Below are 25582 nucleotides of genomic sequence, written 5' to 3'. Positions count from 1 at the left end.
CCTGATTTCCTTTTCTCACCACCTTCATCATAAAACTGGCCTCTTTCAGCACAACAGCAGCGGAAAACACGGAGGAATGCTCAGCGCACAAGTCAACCATTCAAATATAGATCAGGCTTGAGCAGGGCCTTTCCCTTCCGGACAGAGGCCAGCCAGTTGTGTTGGCAATGCAGAATCAGCACTTTAGGAAGGAGCTTTTCTAAGAAGAGGTCACAAAGGTAGTTTATTAGTATATGACGAACCTCAGATGCCTAGTGATACACTTTAGGTGCTCAGCTGTGGTAGCGGTGGGCAACATGTTTATGACAACGTGGAGTTCTGAAAGCTGTGAAGTCTAGTGAACTCTGTGGGCTCCTATTGAATGAGCTATCATAGACCAAATAACTAAAATGGTAAATAACCCAAATAGCATCCAGCAGTGCTGGTCTGTACAGAAAAGGTCCACAGCTGGCATTTGCAGTGTGAAGACATGATGGTAAACTGGTCTTTCAGCACTGCAAAACCGTGCTGAAGTTTTATGTGCAGGTAGGCATGAACATCTGAAACGTGAATGTAGAGATTAAAATGATAAATGCCTTTAAAATCAATTAAATGTTTGTGACCAGGCAGATGCTAAAGCAAATAGTCCATTCATAGCATGAAGATCTCTAGGAACTGCAGGAAAGGATGTGTCATTTTAAAAGTAACTTTGAGCAGAGCATGTATGTGATAAAATTTCAGGAATGAATGTCACATACATCCTTATGAGTAAGTATTGGTTAACAGCTCTGTTGGCAAGTCATGCTGGCAGATAACCAATTATCACATTATGGTGTTTAAGAAATTTCAGTTTAGTCTTTGTCTTTACTCTCATTCAGCTAAGACTCGGAGTGAATAAGAATACGAGGTAAAGTTTGGGTTCGGTCTGGGTTATGCAGGTGTGTATTGAGTATACCCCAGCCTGGGTTGGTAGTCTCTGGGTATGGCTTATGTCCAGTGAGCAGGCTAAGGTGGGTGATGGATAGACCCATGACTAGCTCCACCATCCCTCAGGTCTTGTCTTTTCTCAGTGATGTTCCTGCTTTGGTGGTGAAGTTCTTCTTCGGTCTGTTAGTCTGGACAATGGATGGCGGGTAATGGAGGCTGGGCGAGGCTAAGCCTCCCCAAACCTCCACTAATGTTCCCTGCCACAGCCCTGGAACCCAGGCTCAGGGCTTGGCCCTGGCCAGCTGGCTGTGGTTCGGGGCTCCTATGGACTGCTCTGGGTGCTGGAAGGCTGGATGGCATTCGGGGCTACTCTGGCGCCAGTAAGCTGGCCTGGGCTCGAGGTTGCTCCGGGCACCAGTGGGCCAACCAAGGTTCAAGGCTGCTCTGGGCACCAACTGGGGTTCAGGGCTGCACCATCGGGCTGGCCAGTGAGAACAGGGGGCTGAAGGGGTGGAGCAGGGCTGGGCCTTGGGCTGAAGATGTGGGGCAGGGTGCAAGCCTCCCCAAACAGGGGTGCACGCACTGCCCATAGTCTGTACATCAAAGGCTTGCTTCTCCAATGTAGCTGGTTTCTCAGGTGCAGCATCCTTCTCAGGTACATGGCATCTCAGAGCCTCTTGCTGGTCACAGCTGGTCTCTGACTCTTCAGGAATCAGTTATTTGAGCCCCTTCTCCTCCTAGGATATTAATAAACCCTCTGCAGTTCTGGAGAGAACAGTTCTGTCTCTCTCTGTTATTCAAATAATATAACGGTTTCCAGACCCTCTTAGTTATTGGTCACTAGGAAGGACTTCTAGGGCTCCCTTCTTGCTGAAAGCTGTTTTCCATAAGTCACAAAGATTATACTTCTCTGCCTTTCCCAACTGAACTGGTACCTTTGGTAGAACTTCCTCAACACACCAGAGTTACTGCTGCTAGTTGTTACAATTTCAGTTCAAAGACTTCTGAGGAGCTATATTAGTGTCAGTGAAGTGTTTATAACTCCCCTCGACCCCCACGATGAGACAGACTGATGCCTTCAGGTCTCTGTCCAAGATGGGTGCAATCTTGGAGGCTGTTTTAGCCTCTTTATAGCGCAGTAGCAGTTGCTCCATAGTGTGATGTATGGGTCAAGCGTGGATTTTCCTCAGAGCTTTTTGATTATTTTTTTTTAAATAACCAGAAATTAAAAAAGATGTTTAATTTCTTGTCCCCCCTCCTATTTTGGCCACTGGAGCAAAGAGCATCTGCCTCTTAAATATCTCTTTTGCTGCTCCAGTTCCTCTCCCAGTTTGTGCTGTGCTTTGTGTCTCCTCATTTGCATCTCTTGTTTACTGGGTCTGTACATGATGAGTCTGCCTTAGCTTTGCATATGTCATTGTACGGAGTCTGCTTAGTGTCAGGGCTGGTCCCAGACCCAGTGGCTCCCCAGGCGAGAAGCATCTTCAGCGCACCCCCTCCACTTGTTAAACTTTTGAATACCTCATTTTCTATTGCATTTGTAGCTCATTTCACAACTTGGACGCAAGATTTGCCTGCATGATTTATCCCTGTCCTATAAGACAATAAATTTGCACACTAGGATCTGTAAATCTGTATTTATTCATGCCGTATATCTGTGAGGGCATGGCTGACAACATCCTAGGAGGTTGGAGGAGAATGTCATTCTCAGAAAGTCTGGAAGGTTCCATATGATTCTACAAAGGCCCAGAACATTCTAGGACGTTAGTGGAAAACGACTCCACATAAAGAATACCTGAAAGATTTTACTTCAAACCTTCTATTTTCTCGTTTGTCCCGAACAACAAAAACAGCCCCCCGAGCCAGCGCCCCCAAGCCTAGCATGCCAGGCGGTTGCCTGAGGGGCCTGCCCCTAAATCCGGCCCTGCTTGGTGTCCTAGTTCTGTGTGGGGATCCAGAGCAGTCCAGTTTGTTCTTCTGGGTGACTTGCTGAGGGGTGTCTCGGGCATTGTTTGAGTTTCACTGGAAAAAAATCCCAGCTCCAAACAAATGTCTTTTGATAAGAATATTTCTGTGTTTCAGCTGGCTCTGGTTTGGGGCGAGATCGCTCGCTTGTCCCTCTCATCAGGCTGGTACTGTTGCAGCCTGGGAGTGATGTTACCTGGGAGCAGGTGGCCCTTTCATTAGAGTGGCATCCTGGATCCTTTACTGCTGTGCAGGAGAAGGAGGGTTTGCTGTATTGGCTGATGGGGCACCAGAAGCCATATGTATCCTCTGTTCTGCTCTCCCAGCCACTGTTGCTGGAGTTCCTGTGACCACGGAATAGCTGCTGAAGGCCTGTAGATCTGGCATGTCATCCCAACTAGTGAAGATGGCTGTTAAGGTTTGCCCCCGGATTTCCTTCCCATGTGGTAGAACGGATTGATATACTGCTTTAGCAGCTGTTTTATCAGAGGCTCTCAGTCGAGTAGTTTCTTTAATGCTTAGAAAGCCTGCAGTTAAGTTCGTGCAGTTAAGTTGTAGCCCCAGTCAAGCTCCCTGAGCATTTATTATGAGAGCCTGGTATATATATAACTTAGTTCCCTTGTCCCTGTAACCAGATGCTATAGAGATGCTGGTGCTTTCAAGTTACTGATGCTTCTCTTTTCTGTTGTCTTTGCTTACATCCTCTTGATGGCGTTGGTTTCAGAGGTCACAGAGTTTAAGGCCAGAAGGGACCATCAGACCATCTAGTCTGACTTCCTGTATATAACAGGCCACCAGCATCACCCAACACCCGCACACTAACCCTAGCAACTGAAATGAGACCACCTGCCCCCGCAGGAGACTGGACTGTTCTGTGCCACAGGCAGAGAATTGGAGGGACCAAGGCACGCCAGGCCCAAGGCCCTGCCACGACAGTTAAATGGTTACATGAGAGAGACCCAGTTAATCCTGGCAGCTCTAGGCTCTTGCTAGCTCTGTTTTCACAGATTCTCAGCTTGCTGGGAAGGGGAACATCCTCCATTATGTCATGCAGATAGCCAGGATTGTACAGGTTTGGAACAAAACAACTGAATAACTCTGCTCTGCTTTTGTGAAAAGATCACTGGTATTTCCTAGCCTTGTTCCTCTAGCTTGATAACTTTAGACAGACCAAGCTGGGTGGTAGGAGGAGAGTGAATGTTATTGAAGAGGAACTGAAGGTTGCGAGAGGCTTTTCCACATGACCCTGGTCATGTTTTTTTTTTTTTTTCTTTTTCTTTTTCTGGGCATAACCTGTAGACAGGAGCAACACCTAGGAAATAAACTGGTCAGCAAGAGACTCAGGCTGAACAGAACTTGCTGCTGATATATTTGGCATGTAAACAGAACTGCACCACAGCTGACAATAAGCAGCAATCTGGCATCTCCCACTAATATTACAAGCTTAATACAGCTCACTATAAGGAAAGGGTTTTTTTTTTTGCAGATATTCAAAGGATTCCCACATTTTCTCCCTTCTTAATTTCATCCCATTAGTTATAATTGCACCCTCACTCCCCAATTCTTTCACACACACCTTTCAAATGCTCATATGTATTTATCATATATTCCCTTCTACTAGTGGCTGAGATGCATCACATTAAAATTCATGCTTAACTTGCCAAGCTCTGTCACCCTGGGTCTCTCGTAACCTCCCTACTTTCTAGGATTTCCCCTAGTATAGTATTACAACAGCTGTGCTTGTTTGCATTTGTCCAGGGTGATTCTGTTTCTTCCCATCCCATATAACTAACCACTCTAGGTCCCTTTGTGTTATTTCTGCCTTCAATGGTGTTTGCAACACCTTCTAATCTGATACAAACTGTGACTTTCATTAAGAGAATTTAGGCCCCATCCACATTCAAATGAGGTTTAAACCAAGGTAAATTGGATCAGATTCAACCACCAGACAGTTTCTCAGCTGGTGTCAAACCATTAAGCTATACCTGCCGGGATGCTGGCCCCATAAGCTCTTTGGGCAGGGACCATGTTCTTGTTCTTTGTATAAATGCATAATGGGGTGTGGTCCAGTGCTTGTGCTCCTAGGTGCTATCACAATACAAATAATAAATTAGTTAATCAATGCTGGCTTGTGCATCGGTAAGGATAGGGTCTAATTACACTTTGTTTTTAACATGAGCGGCTATAGGAATTTGTTTTGACCAGTTACTATATTAGGAATATTTGATCAATTAATTGGAGCTGGAGACTATTTGGAGCTGTAATATCATAGGAATTTCCAGACCAGATCAGATCAATGGGCCATCTGTGGAACTCATTGCCACAGGAAGTCATTCAGGCCAAGAATTTAGCAAGATTCAAAAAGAGATTGGACATTTAGGTGGGTTACCAAGAATATGTAAAGTATCATCATTAATTATGATACAGTTGTGGAAGGGCTTTTAAACCTCCTGCTTCAGGGCTTAAGCCTATTAGAGACCAGGAGAAGGTGCCACTCATGTGTTCCTGGAATACTGGACATTCCATCACATCTGGGAATGGCATGACCCCGCTGCCCTAGCTGGTGTGATGGTACAGTACGGAGGGGACACATTTTCAGGAGTGCCCCACCCTGCCCCGCCAGCTTGACCTTGCATGCACAGCATGGGCAATGTCATGCCACGTGGGGGAATGCCATTTTCAGGAGTGCCCCAGTGAGGTCACGCCAGCAGGGGCGGAGCAGCATGCTCTTCAAAATGGTGTTCCCTGTCCCATACAGGACAATGCCATGTCAGGTTTTGTCCCAGTACTGGATGGGGGACAAACCAGCCAAAAATAGGACCGCCTGGTATGAAACCAGATGGGTGGCCTCCCTAGACCAGCATGATCCCTAATGTAGGGGAAGATTGCCCTGCCTCTGGGAAAGGAGGTAAACAGTGAGGTGGCAAAATTTGCAGATGATACAAAAGTACTCAAAATAGTTAAGTACAAAGCTGACTGTGAAGAGCTACAAAAGGATCTCACAAAGCTGGGTGAATGGACAACAAATGGCAGATGAAATTCAGTGTTGATAACTGCAAAGTAACGGACACTGGAAAACAATCCCAACTATACATCCAGAGTGATGGGGTCTAAATTATCTGTTACCACTCAAGAAAGAGATCTGGGAGTCATTGTGGAGAGTTCTCTGAAAACATCCACTCAGTGTGCAGCAGCCATCAAAAAAGTGAACGGAATGCTGGGCATCATTAAGAAAGGGATCGATAATAAAACAGAAAATATCATATTGCCTCTATATAAATCCCCGGTACGCCCACATCTTGAATACTGTGTGCAGATGTGGTTGCTCCATCTCAAAAAAGATATTTTGGAATTGGAAAAGGTTCAGAGAAGGGCAACAAAAATGATTAGGGGTATGAAATGGCTGCCATATGAGGAGAGATTAATAAGACTGGGACTTTTCAGCTTGGAAAAGAGACGACTAAGGAGGGATATGAGCAAGGTCTATAAAATCATGACTGAAGTGGAGAAAGTGAATAAGGAAGTGTTTACTTCTTCTCATAACGCAAGAACTAGGGGTCACCCAATTAAATTAATAGGCAGCAGGTTTAAAACAAATAGAAGGAAGTATTTCTTCACACAATGAAAGTCAACCTGTGGAACTTTTTGTCAGAGGATGTTGTGAAGGCCAAGACTATAACAGGGTTTAAAAAAGAACTAGATAAATTCATGGAGGACAGGTCCATCAATGGCTATTAGCCAGGATGGGCAGGGATGGTGTCCCTAGCCTTTTTTTTGCCAGAAGCTGGGAATGAGCAACAGGGGATGGATCACTTGACAATTCCCTGTTCTGTTCATTCCCTCTGGGGCACCTGGCATTGGTCACTGTGGGAAGACAGGACACTGGGCTAGATGGACCTTTGATCTGACCCAGTATGGCCGTTCTTATGTCTGCTTACTGCTTCCTTTGTAGCAGCTGGTACTTAGGAGACAGAGCTAGATGGGCCATGGGTCTGATCCAGTCTGGCATTCCCTGTGTTCCTAGTCCAATATCCTGTCTCTGATGGTGGCCAGCCAAATGGTTCAGGTGAAAGTGCAAGGAACCCCCTAATGGGCACTGATAGTTTAACCTTCCCCTACAAGAAGTTCCTTCCTAACCCAGGCAGTTAGTGTTTGGCTATGCCCTGGAACATGAGGGGTTTACCCAGTACAGGTTTTGTCCCCTATCTGATGTAGCCACCTGAACACTGTTTATTGTCGCCAACAACAATAGGTACTGTAGTGAGATTTGTTTAACTCAAAGTTTATTTTTATAATGCCACTTTTTAGCACCTTTTCACTTTGTATTTATAACTTCTTTGGGGCGGGGCTGTCCGTTACTGTGTATTTGTGCAGCACCTAGCACGGTGGGGGCTGACCTGGTTTAAACCACAAGAGAAACATTAAATAATAGAAGGTGAGACGCTCAGCACAGGCATTTGGGTCCGATTCACTGTAATCGGGACAGCGGCAGCACTGCAGTGCAGTTATTTCCTCCCCTCTCCCTCGCCACCTTTTAAAATATTCCGGCAGTTCTTTCTTCCTCCCCGAAACCAAAGAATTTTTCCACACATCTCTGGCAAAACAAAACAATCAAGTGTAATGAACCTATTGCTAATTGCAGTTTGAAGAGACGGTGGGCTGACGTTAGTCAAACTGTAATTAACTTAGCACAACTCAACACCTTATGGAAGATTCAGAAAACAATTGTTCATTTCTGTTTGGTTTCCTGTTTTTCAGTTGCAATGTGGTAATCTTGGCCCCAATTCTAATCTCAGTGCCAGTGTAAAGCTGAAGTAACTCTGCCGATTTCAGTATAGTCATGCCAGGTCTCTGTTAGTATAACTGGGCTCAGAATCAGGCGAATGGCTGTCTGCTGGAGCCAGCCTGCAATGCCAGCCCGGCGATGAGAGAGTGAGCTGGGGCAGGTCTAGGACTGGGGCACTTCAGGAACATCAGCTGGTTGTCTACTCCAGCAGTTCTCAAACTTCATTGCACTGCAACCCTCTTCTGACAACAAAAATTACTACACAACCATAGGCGCTGACTTCCCCTCTTTCCCCTGGGTGCTCAACCCCCCTCTGCCCCTGGTGCCGCTCCCACTTCACCCCTTCCATGAGGCCCTGGCCCTGCCTCTTCCCCGCCTCCTCCCCTGAGCGCGCCACATTCCCACTCCTCCCCCTCCCTCCTGGAGCATGCTAATGCCGCCAAACAGCTGTTTGGCGGCAGCCGGGCAGGAAACGCTTGGGAGGTAGGCAGAGGAGCGGGGACACAGCGTGCTCAGGGGAGGTGGAGGAGGAGGAGGAGATGGGCTGGGGGGATGAGGGGAGCTTGGCTGCCAGTGGGTGCAGAGCACCCACTAATTTTTCCCTATGGGTGCTCCAGCCCCAGAGCACCCATGGAGTCAGCGCCTAAGTACACAACCGCAGGAGGGGGGACCGAAGGCTAAACCCGCACCAGTCCTGCTGCCCTGGGCTGGGCGGGGCAGGGGCGGGGGAAAGCTGAAGCCCTTGCCTGACCCTCACTGCCCCAGGTGGTGGGGCTCGGGCGTCAGCCTCAGCCCCGGGCCCCAGCAAGTCTAATGCCCGCCTGGGCAACTTCATTAAATCAGGGTCGCGACCTCACAGTTTGAGAATCACCGGTCTACTCCATTCCAGTTCATCACATGTGTGCAGGCCCGCTGAAGGCAATGGGACTGTACCGGTCCCGTGGGCCCTACAGACATAGCAAGGCAAGAGGAGTTGCACAGCTGTCTTGAAGGGAAGAGCCTCGCCTGCAAACCCTGTAGCGCTCATGATGTGCGAGGAGGAGTGAGGCTGAGATCCCAGGGGAATTTGCAGGGCAGGCACTTACAAGGTTACAAGCTGCTTTGTGTAAACTGAGAGATGATAAAGGTGGAAGCCAGTGACGCCATGCTTCCCGAGTCACTGTTCATCACAGAGCTGCCTTTCAAGGGGATGCATTGCGAACGTGTCTAGCATTGGCTGGAGCCCATGTCGCAAGCCATAGCAAGCAAGGAGCCTGTACAGAGTCCAGCCCAGGTGCTCCAGGGAGCTCCCCGGCTGGACAGAGGGAGTCCTCAGGCCTCCGTGCAGATGTGGGACTGGGTGGTATACTACAGGGCAGGGGTCTCCTGTTTTGCTCATGGGTGTGAGAACCCTCGCCCTAACCCAGGCCTCCCCACACTGTGACCCCCTCTGTCTCTTCTCTGTGATCTAGCCCCCTTCCCCCGCTATCAGGACCTTCCTATTCCCTCCCCTGTGGTAGAACAGCCTGGTGGCGTACAGCCCCTGTGTGTGTTGTGTTGACTCTGGCTCTGCCTCTGTTCCAGGAAGGGGCCTGCACCAAGCTGGACGAAGACATCTTGGATATCCCGCTAGATGATCCTGACGCCAATGCAGCAGCAGCCAAAATCCAGGCCAGTTTCCGTGGTCACATGACTAGGAAGAAGATAAAAGGGGGAGAAATAGACCGCAAAAGCAAGGACCCTGAGTGTGCGAGCAGCACCCGTGTAGGGGACCTACGCAACGGAGACTAGACAGCCAGGTGAGCTCCCAACCACGCTGGCCTGCTGTCCCAGGGGCTGGAGCGGCTTGGCCTGCCATCCTCCCCGAAATGGGTACATCAGGAACGCTGACCTACACATGTGTGCTGTGGGGCAGTGACCTTCAGGGCACAGAGCCACCTTGACTCCCAATGGGCCAAATCCTGACATCCTTGTTTGAGCTGATTCCTGGACTTAACAGCCCATTGACTTGACTGGGACTGAAGGGTGCCCAGCACCGAACCCCAGGCAAGCTGCTGTAACCCAGCGGAAAACGTATACAGCTTCCCCGCCCACCACCAGCCTGTTCTCTTTGGGAGCAGCGGCATGGGGGTGATCTCCAAGACAAAATGAAAAATGGGGGTTTCCTGAGCCCTCATACAGCACTTTCCCTCCAGGACCCCAAAGGAGAGGCAGGATCATTATCCCTGTTTCACAGAAGGGGAAACTGAGGCACACAGGGGCAGTGACTTGCCCAAGGTCACCAACCGGGGCTGTTGCAGAGATGGGAATAGGGCCTAGATGCTCTCCAGACTAGGGATGGAGAAGTCTGTTTGGGTAAGGTCAGCTGGCTGAAGCCTTCACCCCACCCTGAACGTGTATCAAACCTTCCAAAGTTTGAGAAAGTTCAGCAAACTTTCTCTGTACGAGGTTCTGGCTTTGCGCTGCTGCCAGAGCATTGACTGGTCCCGCCCTGGGCACAGAAGGGGTCAGAGAGAGACAGTTTCTATGGAATTTCTGACCTGACTGAAAACAGCAAGTACCAGAAAGTCATGGGTTCTGGGAAATTTCTAGTTCAGGCTTGTAGAGCAGAGAATCCTCTGGTTCGGGACATGTCGGGGGGCTGATCTGAACGGTACCTCCAGACCTGAGACTGTCTCATGCTGATCTCAATATAACAGACGCTAGTGTCTAGCCAATGGGGTCACTGATAGTCGGGCTTGCTGGGGATGACTGCAGCTGGGAGCCTGCCTTGCAGCCTGGGTAGACAGACGAGCGCTTGCTCGGCTTGAGCTAGTGCGCTAAAAATAGCAATGTGGACGTGGCGGCACGGGCTAGCCACCTGTGTCCATGCCTGCCCCACCTCCTGGGTCCACGTGTGGGCGGCTAGACCGTGCCGCCAAGCTGACAGTGTTATTTTTAGCACACGAGGCTGAACGGAGCTAGCTCATGTCTATCTACCCGGGCTGGGAGGGACACTTGTTGTGGCCCCCCACGGGAAGGAATAAGGGGTCTCTAGCGGAGGCTATGGAGCCTGGGTCTCTCTCTCTTGGATAGATTGGAGCCCCTCCTGCTCCAGTCAGATCAGCAGAGCGGGGGCCCTGGTTGAATCCGTGGAGCCTCTGCTGCCCCGTCCCTGGCTGCAGGTGCCCCTGCTTGGCTGGCCTGGCAGAACGTGAACATGGGACAGGAGGTGGGGAACCTGGGGTGGTAGAGGGGGGGAGGGGGAGCCTAGGCAGTATAGGGTTGAGGCTGACAATCCCCATCCCTGACCCACGCAGACAGATTGACACTCCTGGCAGGGCGGAAAAGTTTGACCCTCTCTCTTTTCTGTTGTGCTAGACATCACATCAAAAGCAAGATTTTCTATTTCCCAGGGCCCCCCACTGCTCCCCCACCCCCATTATCTCCCTTTGCCAGGGCTCCTCTTCCCCACAGCAGCTTTCCACGCGGAGGGGTTTGGGGGAGCAGCGGGGGATCGAGAGGCAGCACTGGCTGGTGAAGTGAGAACCAGCCAGGCAGCTTGAATAGAAGCATTCTCGCCTCCCCTGGTGCCCCTCTCTCCAAGCAGGATTTGCACAGGCCAGGCTCTGGCTTCCTTCCCACCAGCCGCAAAATGGACCCAGTGACTGGGTGGCTGTGGAGCAGGGAGGTGATCACAGGCCAAGGCCAATGTTCAGGCCATGTTCTCCAAGGCCTCCCGCCCACTGGGGTGTCACCTTGTCCCCCCACGCTCGCGTACCCCTCCCCTCATTGAAAGAGCGAGGGGTGTTTCCTGTGTCTCTGGGAGGGGCCCAAGGTGCTTCTCTGCAGGCTGCCAGGTATTGCTGTGGGCTCCCCAGGCTGCAGGCTGCAGTAGCCGCCTGTCTTCCCTCTGCAGGAGCGTGTGCTGTTTGCTGGCACCATTGCACGGCCAGACCCGGGCGGCACGGCCGCCTCCTCACCAACGGGAAGAAAAGAACAGTTGCTGGGAGGAGGGGTGCAGAATGAGGCAGAGCCAGAGCGACGCCACCAGGCCAAGAGGGGTCGTTAGCTCAGCCCGACCACCACGAGGGGGACACTGAGCGACATCGGGCCAGCCGTGCGCCCCGTTAACAAAATGGCCGGATGGCTGCAGCGCGTGGCCACCCAGATGCCCCCGCCCCGGGCTGTGCAGCCCAATGCCGATGGGACGGGGCTGTGTGTGCAGGGACGTGCCATGTGCAGTGTGCCAGACCAGGCTCTGGGGAGCTCGCTGTCTGCCAGAGGGGCACAGAGACAGCAGGGGGCGTGGGGAAGCCCAGCGGCTGGGGTTCACTCAGTGCTGTTTTCGCCTTTTCCCCTGGCCTGCTGCTTCCCTCTTCTCCTCTATGTTAGGTGGAGAAGGGACTTGAGTGAGGCAGGCTGGACTTTGCAGGCTCCCAGGGCCAGTAGGGTGTCAGGAGGGTTTGAATGAGGAGGGGGGTTCCCTGGCAGAGGGCAGTCATGCCCTGCATGTGGGGGCCCAGAGGAGAGAGTGGGAGATGGACATGAGTGGGGTGCTGAGGCTGCTGTCGCTGGGGCGAGAGTGGGCAGAATGAGAAATGAGATCCCAGCTATGGGCTGTGATGGAGGGGGATGCAGTGGGGGGTTTGGCGGAGGCCTTCCAAGAGGGAGGGAAGTGATGTGGTCTGATTGACTGTCACCTCCTGCGAGCTGCCTTTCATACTACCCCTCCCTTGGCACTCTCGGTGTGCATGGCCTGTGTGTGTCACACGCCTACCAACTGCCAATATAATGGAAAACAACCTACCGTGCTCCCTGTTCCCTAGGCAGTCTGTATCTTACGCCACCAATGCACTTGGCCCGAGGTGACCGTGGAGCTCGCCGAACCCAGCAGACTTACAGCAGGGATGTCTGTGGCTCACTGTATGTCTCCCGTAGGTGTGTTCCTGGCTCTGGTCCCAGACCATCCCCTTGCTGTCCCCTTCTGGCCTGGTTTGTCCTTGCCTGGGCACTTGCCCCAGTTGTGTTATGTCACTCAGACTCGCTGTGGGGACCACAGTGCTTTTGCTGTTTCTAATGTAAAACACTTGCCTGCAGTGGGTGCTGAGGGGAGGCTGCGTTTCAGAGGGGTGGAGGGATCCCTGTACTGTAGCACGTGGTTTTTAAGCATGTGGGGTCTGAAGAGCGATCTAAATGCAAGCTGGGATTGTTGTTGATTCTGCATATGGACTAGGCAAGTTATCCACTTCATGCCCGGCCCTGCAGGGAGACCATGCATCTGCCCCTGGGACCAACCTTGATGGGTATCAGAATTAGGGCAATGAGCCATCCACCTGTTTGGCAGCTGGCTCCCTCTGCCCACTTCCTTCCTCTGCAGAGCACCTGCCACCCCCTCCAGCTCCTCATATGGAGCCTTCCCGCAGCTCTGCCTGCTTGCCTCCTGCCAGTTCTACCCGCCTACACAGCACCGCAGGGGCCAGCTGCTTCTGCCTCAATTCCCAGTCTCCCCCCTGACCTGAGCACTTCTGCTCCCATAAAGACCATTCTGATTCCCTGTGTCTCCAGCAAATCAGGCTCACCAAACATCATGAAATTGGCTTTAAAATCATAAGATTATGTAAAAATAACAGATTTGGGGTTATTTTTAGTTACCTTCTGCTTTTTGAGCCTTTAGGGTGCACCGGGGTCACCTTTTGAAGCTTTCTCCACAACCATGAGGACGAGAAGCTTCATTTTTCTTTAAGAACGAAGGCTGAAATCATCACGTATCCACCTAACTCCAGGAGCTGGGGCTTTAAGGAAAACAATTATCATGAGACTCGTGACAAAATCATGAGAGTTGGCAACACTGCATTTTACTTCTGTTTAAAGGCTAGTTACTTTCCAGAAGGCTCTTAAACACAACACTCCAGTGACTGAACTGTGGTTCTCGCAGAAGAATATTTAAAACCAAACACCAAGAAAATACTATATTGTAAAGTTGAGAAAAAAACAGAGACTTCTGAGGTATATGAGGGCCACGGCAGGCAGGAAAGGAAAATAAACAGGCAGAGGTGCTCCGGACAGCTCTTCCTTTAGAAAGAAAGTTGGAGGGTCAAATCTTCTAGTCCTTAATCAACTAAAACTTTGATTGTCATCAGTGCCTCCACTCAGAGATATAAACATCACAGTGACTGTGTGATAATATGTGCGGTCAATAACGATACGTCATACTTAAATATCTGAGCCATAGACTATCAGGGTGGGAAGGGACCTCAGGAGGTCATCTAGTCCAACCCCCTGCTCAAAGCAGGACCAATCCCTCATTTTTGCCCCAGATCCCTAAGTGGCCCCCCTCAAGGATTGAGCTCACAACCCTGGGTTTAGCAGGCCAATGCTCAAACCACTGAGCTATCCCGCCCCCTGATATCTTTGAGGACCTGGGCCTTAGAATCCTATTGGGTATAGCATGGGGTAGCATAGCTTCAAAGAGTTTGTGAGCCCACTCTTGGTGCTCTCTGGGTTTGTTCAGCAGGAAGCCCGCCGGGACAGCATTGTGTGTGTAACTAGACCAGGCCAGCTGTGTGTCGTTAGGGTAGCTGGAGCCCATGGTGGCCGTATGATTCCGGCATGTTACACTCGTGTAAAGAGCGAGAAACACAAGCTGGCCTGTTGGCAATGGGATGGCTGAGCAGCTGAGGCTGGCTTGCACGAGCGGGCGTGGAAAGCAGCTTTTCAGCTGACTCACTAGTGTATTTGCACCGGCAACGGTGCAGCGTGCACGGTTACTGACGCTGCCCCCCTCCCGCCCACCGCTGCTGCAGCGAGGCCATTAGCAGAGTCCGCGGAGGCCCTGGCTGTGCCTTTGGGAGCTAGGATCCCTCCAGTGTACGAATGTGTTGAGACAAATTAACTTCACTCTGCACCTGCCAATACATTTTACAGCAGCTTCATTTTGCTGGGACTGGTGCCTTGGGCAAGGCCTGCGTACCCCACCCCCCACACACCCACACACCCACAAAGAAAGTTTCAAAATTTCTAAAACTAGCTGATTGGCTTCCCCTCCCTGAACGGCTCCTCCTGGAGGGATTCAACCCTTAGTGGCTTCCGCTGCCCCCCCAAGAGAAACAGTCTAATCAAGGGGGGAGGGATAGCTCAGTGGTTTGAGCATTGGCCTGCTAAACCCAGGGTTGTGAGCTCAATCCTTGAGGGGGCCATTTAGGGATCGGGGGCAAAAATTGGGGATTGGTCCTGTTTGAGCAGGGGGTGGGACTAGATGACCTCCTGAGGTCCCTTCCAACCCTGATATTCTATGAAGGGGTAGGAGCAGTAGCCGGTGACTGATGTGACCAGATCAGGCTACTGGTCACTTAATTCTCCCTTGGGTTTAGAAACTGGGATTATTCATCCCACACTGACTGCAGGGCACTCCGTGCCTACCCAGGCAGGGCCTGATCTTCAGGACCAGCTGCGTCTGGATCTGTTATTCTGGGAACATAACCTCTGCTTGTGCGCGTGGGAATTGGCATCTGGAATAGATGACCACACTCCTGCGAGTGTTGTACGCCGATATGGAGTCTGCAAACAAAATGACTTCTGCGCAGAGCTCTGGCTGGGGTGGTGGGGGCAGGGCTGGCTCCAGGCACCAGCTTTCCAAGCAGGTGCTTGGGGCGGCAATCAGAATGGGGCGGTTGGCCGTGTGCCGCGGCGGCCATTCGGCGGCCGCTCCGCCGCTCTTCCGGGGGTGGCGGCAATTCAGCGGCGACCGCTTGGGGCGCCAAAATTGGTAGAGCCGCCCCTAGGTGGCGGCCCCTTTTTTCTGGCTTCTGACAAATGTAAATAATATTTCCCGTAAAAGCACTTTTTTGGTCTCTGGCCCCTGGGCCAAATCTCCTTATTCTGAACTGGGAACACACTCCAGCCCTGAGAGAGAGACAATAAACTTAGTGGCTGTAGGGGGACATAAAATATGAGTCACTTACTAAAATGGCTTTGTCCCTCTTTATTACTTGTGTTACCTGGGAGCCCCAGTCATGGAGCGGGACCCGTTGTGGCAGGCGCCGTACAACCACAGAACAAAAACACAGTCCCTGCCCCAAAGAGCTCGCAGTTCACGTTACGGTGTGTGAGGCAGGAGAAGTTAAACAACGCTATTCAGACCAGCCTCCTGCCGCGTCATGGGATGTGGGACTGTTGCCTTGCAGCAGCTGGGGCTTGCAAAGCAGGGGGGTACACAGCAGGCTTCAGGACTGAGGCCTTGGCATGGACTTTAGAGATGTTAAATGCATCCCGCTTCCAACACACTTTCAGCTGGGGTTCACGCAGTCTCCCAGGGAGCAGAGCCGCGGGGTTTGTGAATTGGTTAGGTGCGCTAGACCAGCCTCCATGTGACACACAGCACAAGCAGATTTCCGTGCCCTGCTAGCAGGTTGGGCTGCAGGTTTCTCTTGGGGTGTCTCACTTTTATTCTCCCCACCTGGCTGTGTTTCTCAGCAGCACCCACGGGGGGCTGGCTGCTCAGTCACAAAGCCAAAGGTTTGCCTAGAGGGGGTTTCCTCATACACTTCCCTGTGGGGCCCTAGTGCAGCCAAGTTACCAAAGCTGTTCGCACCTTCGCAGCCGTACCCCAGGTCACAGCCGGGTTCCTGGCAGCTGGCTGTAGATTCTATCCATGGTACTTACCTGGCCTCTAGTACCCCTGCATCTGGGCACTTCACAATCTTCAGTGCACTGTGCACCAGGGCAGGGCAGTTACCCCATTGCACAGGTGGGAAACCGAGGCACTGAGTGACTGGCCCAGGCCACGCAGGGGCAGAGGGGCTCTGTAGCAGAGCAGAGAATTGATCCCAGCTCTCCCATGGCCTAGGGTAACTAGGCCCTCCTACCCTCAGTGCTGCCCTTTGCAAAGGCCACTCTCCTCTCTGGCTTGCAGGACGCTGGCTTCCTGTCTCATCCTCCCCAGTGTGTCCGATCTGTGTCCCTTGCTTGTGAGAGACAGGCTCATGGTCTGCTGGGGTCCTGCACCCGCTTCATGCTCTGATGCTGGAGGAGGTTTCCTGGCCGGATTCTCCTCTCACGCCAGTGTAAATCGGCAGTAACGTCAGTGCAGCCAGCAGCAAGCTTTGTATGCCCAGGGAGGCCCCCGTACAACCTGGTGCTTGTACACTAGGGCCTGAATCCTGTTGTCACCACTGTAACTCCTGCCGTACTCCAGTGATCAGAGCAGAATCGGGCCCAGCGGGTCTGGTCCGAATGCGAGAAAGGCCGGAGCCGCATTCCCTGCTCTTCCCGGGCTGAGTTAGCGGGGGCAGGGGGTGGAAAGGCAGCGGGTGCTAGTGGGTGTGGGAGGGTTTCTGTCCTGCAGGCTCTTGCCCGCTGCACCTGAAGTCAAACCAAGGAGGAGGCGCAGCTCTACGCCCTAGTTTTGCATTGCAGCAGAGTAGCAGTTCGCATGGAAACCAGTCGTAACTCCCGAGAGGTGGCAGAGGCCCTCGATTGGAATTTAATTTCTCCCTTAGCAACGCCGTCCTAACTGCCTCACATCAGCCCATGCTATTTTTAAAAGCCGGGTTACAGTCTCCTGGCAGGAAAGGTAAATATAATGGAGACAATTAGAGCCGGCTGCAGTGGGCTCAATCTTGCCCTGATTTCCCGGGCTGCAGCCTGCCGCCTTCAGTGAGGTCCCGTGAGGGGCGCTGACTCAGACCCGGTGCCGCCTTGGTTTCAGGGTTAGTTTTAGTTTGTAAATGGGGCGGGCCAAATTCTGAGCTGTTCACTGCTGTAACTCCCCGGCTGTCCACGGCCTTGTTGTGGATTTACACCACTGCCCCTGAGATCAGACTCTGGCCCTTGGCGGTGGAGCCGTGTGCCATGGGAGTCCACAAGTGAGCACTGACTCTGGCTACCCCTATACAGATGGGTGGGGGGTGGGAAGTGGGGAGTTCATGGCACACCTAGACAGTGGCAACCAGACTCTGGTACTGATTGTAGGGCATATCACCTTCATAGGCAGGGGTAGTCACTGACTGCCCCTGGATTGCTACACTCTGCTTCACTTCGTTATTATGCCGCTTAGGGAAGCAGGGGCTAATTTTAGGCAAGTGCACCCTGGCTGATAATGTAGAGTTTGCCTCTTCTTGGGTGTGTTTTTTTGCTTCACAACTGAATTAAGCAATGCTAGCTGGTGACTTTGCCATGGTAACGGCCGAGATGGGGAAAGAGCGCAGGGTTGCGAGAGAGAGAGAGAGAGAGAGAGTGTGTCTGTGTGTGTGTGTTTGTGTGCAGGGTGATGCGAATGCAGGGCCTTGGGTTGTGTGATAATGAATAAAAGATGAACAACGAAAGGCGAAGCTGCAGCTGGGTATCCTGCTGAACGAGGCAGGTTGTTTCGAAACTGGAGTTGAGCAGCTAAGTCAATGCCCTTCCCCTGCGGCAGGCGGGAGCGTTGTGGAGGGCCTGCCCTGGTGGGCCTGGGCTATGGGAAGTTTGTAGGGTGACAAGGAAGGGGAATTGCTATGCTCATGAGCCAGTCGGTGCGTCAGGATCATGAGTACAGTGCTGGAGTTGCATGTGTGGGGCGCTGGTAATTGCTTATTAAGAACAGTTTTGATCCCTTCACTCCCGGGGGAGCCGGGGATGGCGGCGGAGTTTCTCTTGATTTGTGCTGGTGAGAGAGCAGGCTCATGCCCAGGGCCACAGCGAAGGAGCAGAGAGTGGAGTGGGCAATGCGGAGCTGTGCGGCCCTTGACACTGGGCAGAGGAGTTGTCTGCGGCTTTGGCCAGTGGCAGGAGTAAAAGCTGGCCCCTAAAGAGCCCCCATTCTATAAGTGGGGGAGGCAGGAGCTGAAGGAGGGAACAAATCCTTACCCAGGCCAGCTGCAGCAGGGCAGAGCCAGGCTGGTAGCCCCTTTCAGACTGCACAGAGCCAGGGGACTCACCCGGGAAATCTTTGCACTGTTGTCACTCAGCCCAGCCCTGTTCGGAACGTCTGTCCCCACTAACTGCCCTGGTGGGATTTCTGCTCTGTGGGCACGCTCACACCTGCCCCGAGTGCTGCAATAGGCCCTGCATCCCTGCCAGGGGTGTGTAGTACCTGGGACACCGAGAGGATGCTCCAGTCTGAAAGGAATGTGGCAGGGTGGCTCGGCCCCAGAGCATCTCTCCAAGGGCCAGGAAACAAGCATTCCAGGTCATGCAAAGCGTCACGGTTCTGCGAGCTGTTTTTCTTTCGCTGAGGAATGAAGTAGAGAGTGAGTGCGAGCTGGTGAGGACTCCCCTGCCTCGAACATTGGCTGATTAGGGCCCTCACGTGGGCTGTGGCAGACTCGAGGTCAAGTCCCCTTCTGCCCCAATAAACAGGTTATAGACACAACCTCCCTCTCCTGTTGGAGCTGGTCCACTTTGTATAAATCATTAATAGTCATTGCACCAGAGATGGAGCCTGACCAGGCTACAGCATCTCTCTGGGATTCGATGAATAGTTAATTATTTATACAAAGTGGACCAGCTCCGACAGGAGACACTGACTGACTCAAGCGCAGGGTGGCTCACCTGGGACGTAGGAGGTTCAAGTCCTTGCACGGCCTATGCATCACCGGCTCTTAGCTATTCTGGGGTGGGCCCCTCTCATCTTGGCCAGAAATTCCATCCTTGGCTTGAGCATCCTCCCCAGGGAAAGTTCTGTCATAACCGCAGGGCCGGCTCCAGGCACCAGCGAACCCAGCAGGTGCCCGGGGCAGCAAATGTAAAAGGGCGGCAGGTCGTTGGACTCTGGGGTGGCAATCCGCCCGCGGCGGAGACGGGGACGCGACTCTTCGTCAGTCGCCAGCAGCAATTCGGTGGCCGCACCATCACTCCGCCTCCGTGTTCGGCGGGCAGGATTCTGCCTCCCCGTTCGGCGGCAAGTTAGGGGTTTTTTTTTTGCCACTTGGGGCGGCAAAAACGCTGGAGCCAGCCCTGCAAAACCACTATGTTTCTGGGAAGGTTTAGCGTTGATGAATCGGCATTTTGCAAACCCCCCCCCCCAAAAAAAAAACCAAAACACTTTGGCAATTGGGCTCCCTAACCAATCTAAGTGCCTGACAGCTTGGTGCTCGTTTCTCCAGCTCGTCACAGCAGTGAGGTGCCCGGAGCTGAATGCAGGGTAGCGATCCGGCCACTTCAGAGCACTGTAGATCAGAGGCCTGAGGCCTGAGTCCATAGGCTGGAGCTTCATTCAGCACCTCAGCTGCTGTAAATCAGCACAGCTCCACAGACATTGATGGAGCTGATTTACACCAGCTGAGGATCTGGCCCTGTTCCTGGAAAGCGTCCCATGTCCGTCCCTGCAGCACTGCCAGCAGGTGGTTGTCTGAAAGCTAACAGCACCATGCCACCGAGCAGCTGCCAGCAGCCATCTGGAGCCAGAGTCCCTCTCTGCCCACACAGCCTCAGTGGGAACGACACCCAGTCCACCCTGTGACTCCAGCTCGTGATGGAAAAACAGCGTCACTCAGCCCCTAGAGCACACCTGCTTCCGCCGGCTCAGCCCCTTGGCGCTTGCAGCCCGACCCAGTCTCTCCTCCCAGCGCTGAGGAACACAGGCCTGCCTCTCCCCAACCTCAGCCCCAAACCACAGGGCTCAGCCTGTGGCCCCAACACCTCCCTGGTGCAGCTCCAATCTCTGCTCTCCAGGGATGGTGCTCACCAGGTGCGATAGCTCCACCCAGAACCTCAAAGGGGCTGGGACCTCTTCTAAGACCCAGCGTTAACAGCCGGTCACGTTTGGGTGGCTGTCCCTGGCCACTGTCCCTGGCTGGCGAGCTGGCAGAGGCGGGCTGCCTAGCCACTGCTACTGCAGCCCCTCTGGCTGCTGCCTGCCCTGGCATATGCCCCCACTCAGGACCCGTGTCTCTCGGGCTTATGCTCATGCTGGGTCCCTTGCTGCCTGGCTGGCTGCAGGTCACACGTTGGTCCTGCATTTTCCTGGAGTGACATTCCTACAATGAAAAAAGAACAGGCGGACTTGTGGCACCTTGGAGACGAACAAATGTATTAGAGCATCAGCTTTCGTGAGCTACAGCTCACTTCATGCCTACAATGGTTGCTTCTTGGCCGCCCCATCCCGTATAACACCTGCCGGAACAGTATTGCAGGCCTTTTCCTAGGGGCAAGGAATCCAAAGCCTGGTGGGGTTTTCGTTTGGGGTTCTGTCCCTTTTAACTGCGTGTATGTGGGGGGCAAGGGGGGGTAAAGCAACGGAAGGGCAACGGAGGGGGACACCACCGCGCAACCAGCGGGAAACGCAAGGAGACGCCAGCCCACTCAGTGACTTTATGCAAAACCAAACCCGGGCCCAGCCAGTCTCTAGGGCAAACACTCCCCCCCTCCCCTCAGCGCGTGTTCAAAACCTGTTGCTAGTCTGCTGGGTCCCCGGGGACTTCATTATTCTCTGCCGAATGTCAGCTTTTTAATTTCAGAACAGCTTCGTTGGCGTCGGTGAAGAGACGGCAAACAGGCTGGATGTGCAGCGATTGCCTATAGCAACGGCTCCAGGGGCCGCTGGGTGGCGGTGCTGGGGGTGTGTGTGTGTTTGCACGCGCTTGTGTGCCTGAGTGTGCAAATGTCACCTGCACGCTGGCCTAGCAAGGTGCAGTTTCTCTCCCCCCCCCCCCCGGCCATGACTTCTTTAATAAGGGGTGATTAGCTCCAGCTGTGAGCGGTCACTTAGCAGTGCCATTAAGTAAACTCCTGTAAGGGCCCTGCTGCTGCCCCGGCTGTGGAGGATTTGGGCAGATTATGCTGTAATAGCCACCTTGGGGGCCTGGCGCTTGTTGCTAACTAATCCAGCTTTTCCTAACCCAGCGAGGAGCTGTTGCCTCACGTGCAGGGTAGAGTTGAGCAGGAGTTGAGCCAGGAGCAGGCCAGCAGTGGAACAGGGGAGCGGGGGAAGTCGCAGAGGCCTTTGGGGAAGGGAAGTGACACAGCCAGGTCCTCGAGAAGGGGGCTAGAACAGCCTCCCCTCCCCTGGTCTGGCAGGCCGGGGGGGGGGGGCGTTAGTGCTGGGAGCCGTCGGACCCATGTGGAGCCCTGGAAATCCCGTGGCTGGGGAAGCCACCTGGCGAGAGGCTGATGGGGGGTAAAGCCTTGCCCTTGAGGCTCACAGGCAGCGTTCCCGCTAATTCGTCCCACCCATGTGTGCAATGAATTTTGTTATGTGTGACACATCACCTTCATCTTGGGGCACATAAAATCCATGGGGTGGGGGTGAGGCTGAGGGGTTTGGAGTGTGGGAGGGGGCTCAGGGCTGGGGCAGAGGGTTGGGGTGTATGGGGGGGTGAGGGCTCCGGCTGGGGGTGCGGGCTCTGGGGCAGGGGCGGGGATGAGGGGTGCGGGAGGGGTTCAGGGCTGGCGCAGAAGGTTGGGGTGTATGGGGGGGGTGAGGGCTCCGGCTGGGGGTGCGGGCTCTGGGGTGGGGCTGGGGATGAGGGGTTTAGGGTGCAGGCTGCCCCAGGGCTGTGGCAGGAAGGGAGGACTCCCCCCAGCTCTCTCCCCCCGCAGCAGCACCTGGGCTGGTAGGGAGAGGTGCCTGTGCCCACTGCAGAAGCTCCGGGGCTGGGCCAGGGGAGGGCTCCTCTCCCCCGGCCGTGGCAGGTCTGGGGCCGGGGCTGGGTTGGGGCCAGGGGAGGGTGCCTCTCCCCTGGCCGTGGCAGGTCTGGGGCCGGGGCTGGGTTGGGGCCAGGGGAGGGTGCCTCTCCTTCAGCCGCGGCAGGTCCGGGGCTGGGCTGGGGCCAGCAGGGAGAGGCCCCTCTCCCCACAGTGGCAGGTCTCCCCGCCACAGCCCTGAGCGCCTGCGTGGCACTTAATAGGCTGCTGCACGGCCACGCAGCTTAGGGGGAATTTAACTCCCAGGACAGCAGCTGCTGCAGTGGAAGCTCTACCAGCCTTTGCCAGGGTACAGCCCCCATGCCAGGCCAGCTTTGCCCTCCTCTAACCCCTGGCATTCCAGCACAGCCTGGCTGGGCCTCACGGACAGATGGCTCCTTGGGCTGACTACACGCTCGCCCTAAACTCCTTTTGTTGCAAGCAACCACCTCCCTGCCTTGGCCAGGCTCTGCAGAAGGAGTGGAGGCTGGCTGGGGTTTCCTTCCCCCACGGGGGAGGCTGCAGCGCAGTGCCCAGGGCTCACAGTCTGTTTCTACTTGCAGTGGCTGAGACGGGATGGATGGAGCATCCCCTTTGCAGAGAAGACACCGCCCAGCCCCGTTCCTGATTCCCCCCGACTGACACCCATCACCATTCAGAAGAAACATTGTCCCATGGAGCCTGGGCTTGGAGACATGCAACTCTCCGTCCTCCCCAGGAAACCCCTTTGATTTCAGTGTCCCCCTTCACTTCCGCTTAGCCTGGCAATGTGACATCCTGCCTCCTCCCAGAGTATAGACCCCCGCCCCCCCTGCATCTCCCACTCCTCCTTCCCCTACAGCTCCATCACCCCCCAGAGGGTGCACATCCCCACCCTCACCCCCATTCTGCTCTGGCAGAGTCCAGGCTCTCTCAGGGTATGTCTACACAGCAAAGAAAAACCTGGGGCAGCCAACTCGGGCTCATGGGGCTCGGGCTGCGGGGCTGGTTCATTGCTGTGTGGACTTCCGGGCTCGGCCTGCAGCCCAGGCTCTAGGACCCTGTGGGGTGGGAGGGTCCCAGAGCTCGGGCTCTGGAAGTCTACACAGCAATGAAAGAGCCCTGCAGCCCCACGAGCCCGAGTCGGCTGGCCCAGGTTTGTCTTTGCCCTGTCGACATAGCCTTAGGGGCAGCCTGTATTTCTGACAGCCCCCCTTGGCGGGCTCCTCCCGCCAGCCCCAATCGGTCACAGAGGTGGACTGCCCAGCCTGTCAGCTGCAGCCTGGCGTCCGCAGAGCACCCTTGCATGCTGCATGACACTTCGTTCTTTGCACTCGCCTTCCTAGGCCAGGTAACGAGCCTGAATTTCCCTCAGCCACCCAGCCCCACTCTTCGCCCCACCGCCAGTCAGGGCTGGGACTCTGGCTTTGAAAAGTCTCAGCTGCTTTTCTAGCATAGAGTTTGGTTTGGTTCGGTTTTTTTAGCCCCCTTTTTAATAGTAACCAGGGCCTCACTTGAATTCCTATTGCCCATATATTCCAGACTGTGTGTGCTATTCCCACCCGGCCCCCCACCAATCATCAGCCCTCTTAGCTCCTCCAAGCTGATCTTGTTTACTACAGAATCCCCTGGAAGCCTGACTGCATGCTGCATACAAAATAGCTTTCTGGTGAAGGGCCACGAAAGAGAGCGATTGCAAAGCAGCATCATATGAAAATAGCCCTCCATGCCCGTTTGCCATGTTCTGGCCGTGCACCCCTCCTGCCCCCAGCTTGCGCGTGCCTCACTCCCTCCCCCTATGCACGCCTCACCAGCCTCGACACGGCTGGAAGGAGCTTGTACCGACGCCCAGTGGTTTTTCTATAGTTCTTTTCGGTTTTGCATGTGATTTCTCCAGCAAAGTTGGAATGTCAATAAAGGAATGTTGCTATGAAGCCTGAGTGCAGAGTAGTCCTTTGCCCGGATGGTGTTTCCATTCTCAGGGAGCTAAAGCATCTCTGCACCCACACCCCACTCTGGAGAGCCCAGTTTCATTGCTGAATCTTCTCTCCCCCTGCCTGCAAGCAAGGACCCCTCATCCCATAGCCCCCTACCCGTAGCTGGCTCGTTCTCACTCCCTCTGCAGAGAGAACACCCCCAGTGCCCATAGGGCACCCTTCATCGAGCTGCTGTGGCCTGGCCAGGGGAGTCAGGGCGCAGCCTGAGCAGATGCTCCTGGGGCTTACAGCACACCCTCCCCTTGGCGGGGCACTGCCGGGCAGTCTGTCCCCTGGAAAGGGGCTGGGCCCCTGCTGTTGGGAGGCAGTACACTGTGGGTACTGACCACAGTACTGCGAAGAGAGGATGGTCTGCCTCCCCTCCAGACACAGTCCGGGGGCGCTGGGCACCGCTACCGGCCCTTTGCTCCAAAGCTCTCAAAGCATTTTTCAACTCAGGGCACAGGGGGTGGCTGCGACTCGGGCTTTCCCTGTGGTTCTAGGCCCGTTATTGGGAGCAACTCGGGAGAGTTTCAGGGACGAGCTGTGCCCTTGTGGGGTTAACGGCAGCAGGCCTGGGCCAGGCCTGCGAGCAACTGGCAGGAGGCCCCACCGGGTCGTCCTCGCTGCCCCAGAACGGCTCATTTACTTGGCACATGGGGATGAAAGAAGGAGCAGGACAAAAGGAGGGGGCTCCGTGACACAGCTGGAGTGGGAGTGTTTAAAGAGTTAATGACTCTTGGTCCTCGCTCCCCACTTCCCGCCCCCGCCTGTCTGATTGTCGCCCCTCTCCCCTACGGCTCAGCAAAGCAGGGGCCCTGGACCAGCTGCCGTAGGCAGCACCCCCAATTCCATTGTGAGCCAAAGCTGGGCCGGGCTCTACCAGCATACACAAGGCTCAGTTCGGTCCCCCAGAGCCCCGTGCCTAGAGGGGCCTCCTGCACATTGCCCGGCCCAGTGGAGCCCTCTGGGTGGCAGCAAGGGGTTGCTGTGTGGGGTGTAGCATGCACATCACCCTCCCTACAGCACCACAGCCCCCAGCCATTCCCCGGGGGGAAGAGCTGCAGGGCCCCTCTGGGGTGACGGCTCGCCATGGGGCAGACAGCCATGGGCCGGTGCAGGGCAGTGCCTGGGGGGTAAGAGCTCCGTGGAGCTGCCGCAAGGGGAGGAATGAAGCCAAGTCCCTCGCTGCTCTCCCCCTGCAGCTCGGCTGGCTGCGATCTTCCCCCCACTCCGGTCCCGCTGGCCTCTCTCTGCCCCAGCTGCACCAAGGAGGCAATGAAAGTGCAAAGGTATATGGATTTGCATACTCAGTGGTTATGTAGACATACTGATCGATGCGTCCCAACCCAGGGGAAGTGTACAACAGGGGAAGTGTTTACTAGGCTGTTCGACAGGGGTCCCTGCA

General features: G+C 54.2%; 1 protein-coding gene across 3 annotated transcripts in view; it reads left to right on the top strand.

Annotated features, from left to right (window-relative positions):
• Positions 1 to 24132, top strand: part of LOC311511211 (neurogranin) — a 62614-nt gene extending 38482 nt beyond the window's left edge. For all 3 annotated transcript variants that reach the window (XM_084611618.1, XM_084611619.1, XM_084611621.1), the window contains 2 exons: positions 9221 to 9435; positions 22783 to 24132. In XM_084611618.1, the coding sequence (XP_084467744.1) occupies positions 9221 to 9427 (207 nt within the window). In that variant the 3' untranslated portion in view covers positions 9428 to 9435; positions 22783 to 24132. The remainder of the gene's footprint in view (positions 1 to 9220; positions 9436 to 22782) is intronic.
• Positions 24133 to 25582: the final 1450 nt, after the last annotated feature.

Source organism: Lepidochelys olivacea (genome assembly GCF_965140295.1).
Source record: "Lepidochelys olivacea isolate rLepOli2 genome assembly, chromosome: 22".
NCBI classification, from domain to species: domain Eukaryota; kingdom Metazoa; phylum Chordata; order Testudines; family Cheloniidae; genus Lepidochelys; species Lepidochelys olivacea.
Note: the sequence above shows the minus strand (reverse complement) of the source record. Positions and strands in the feature narration are given on the sequence as shown.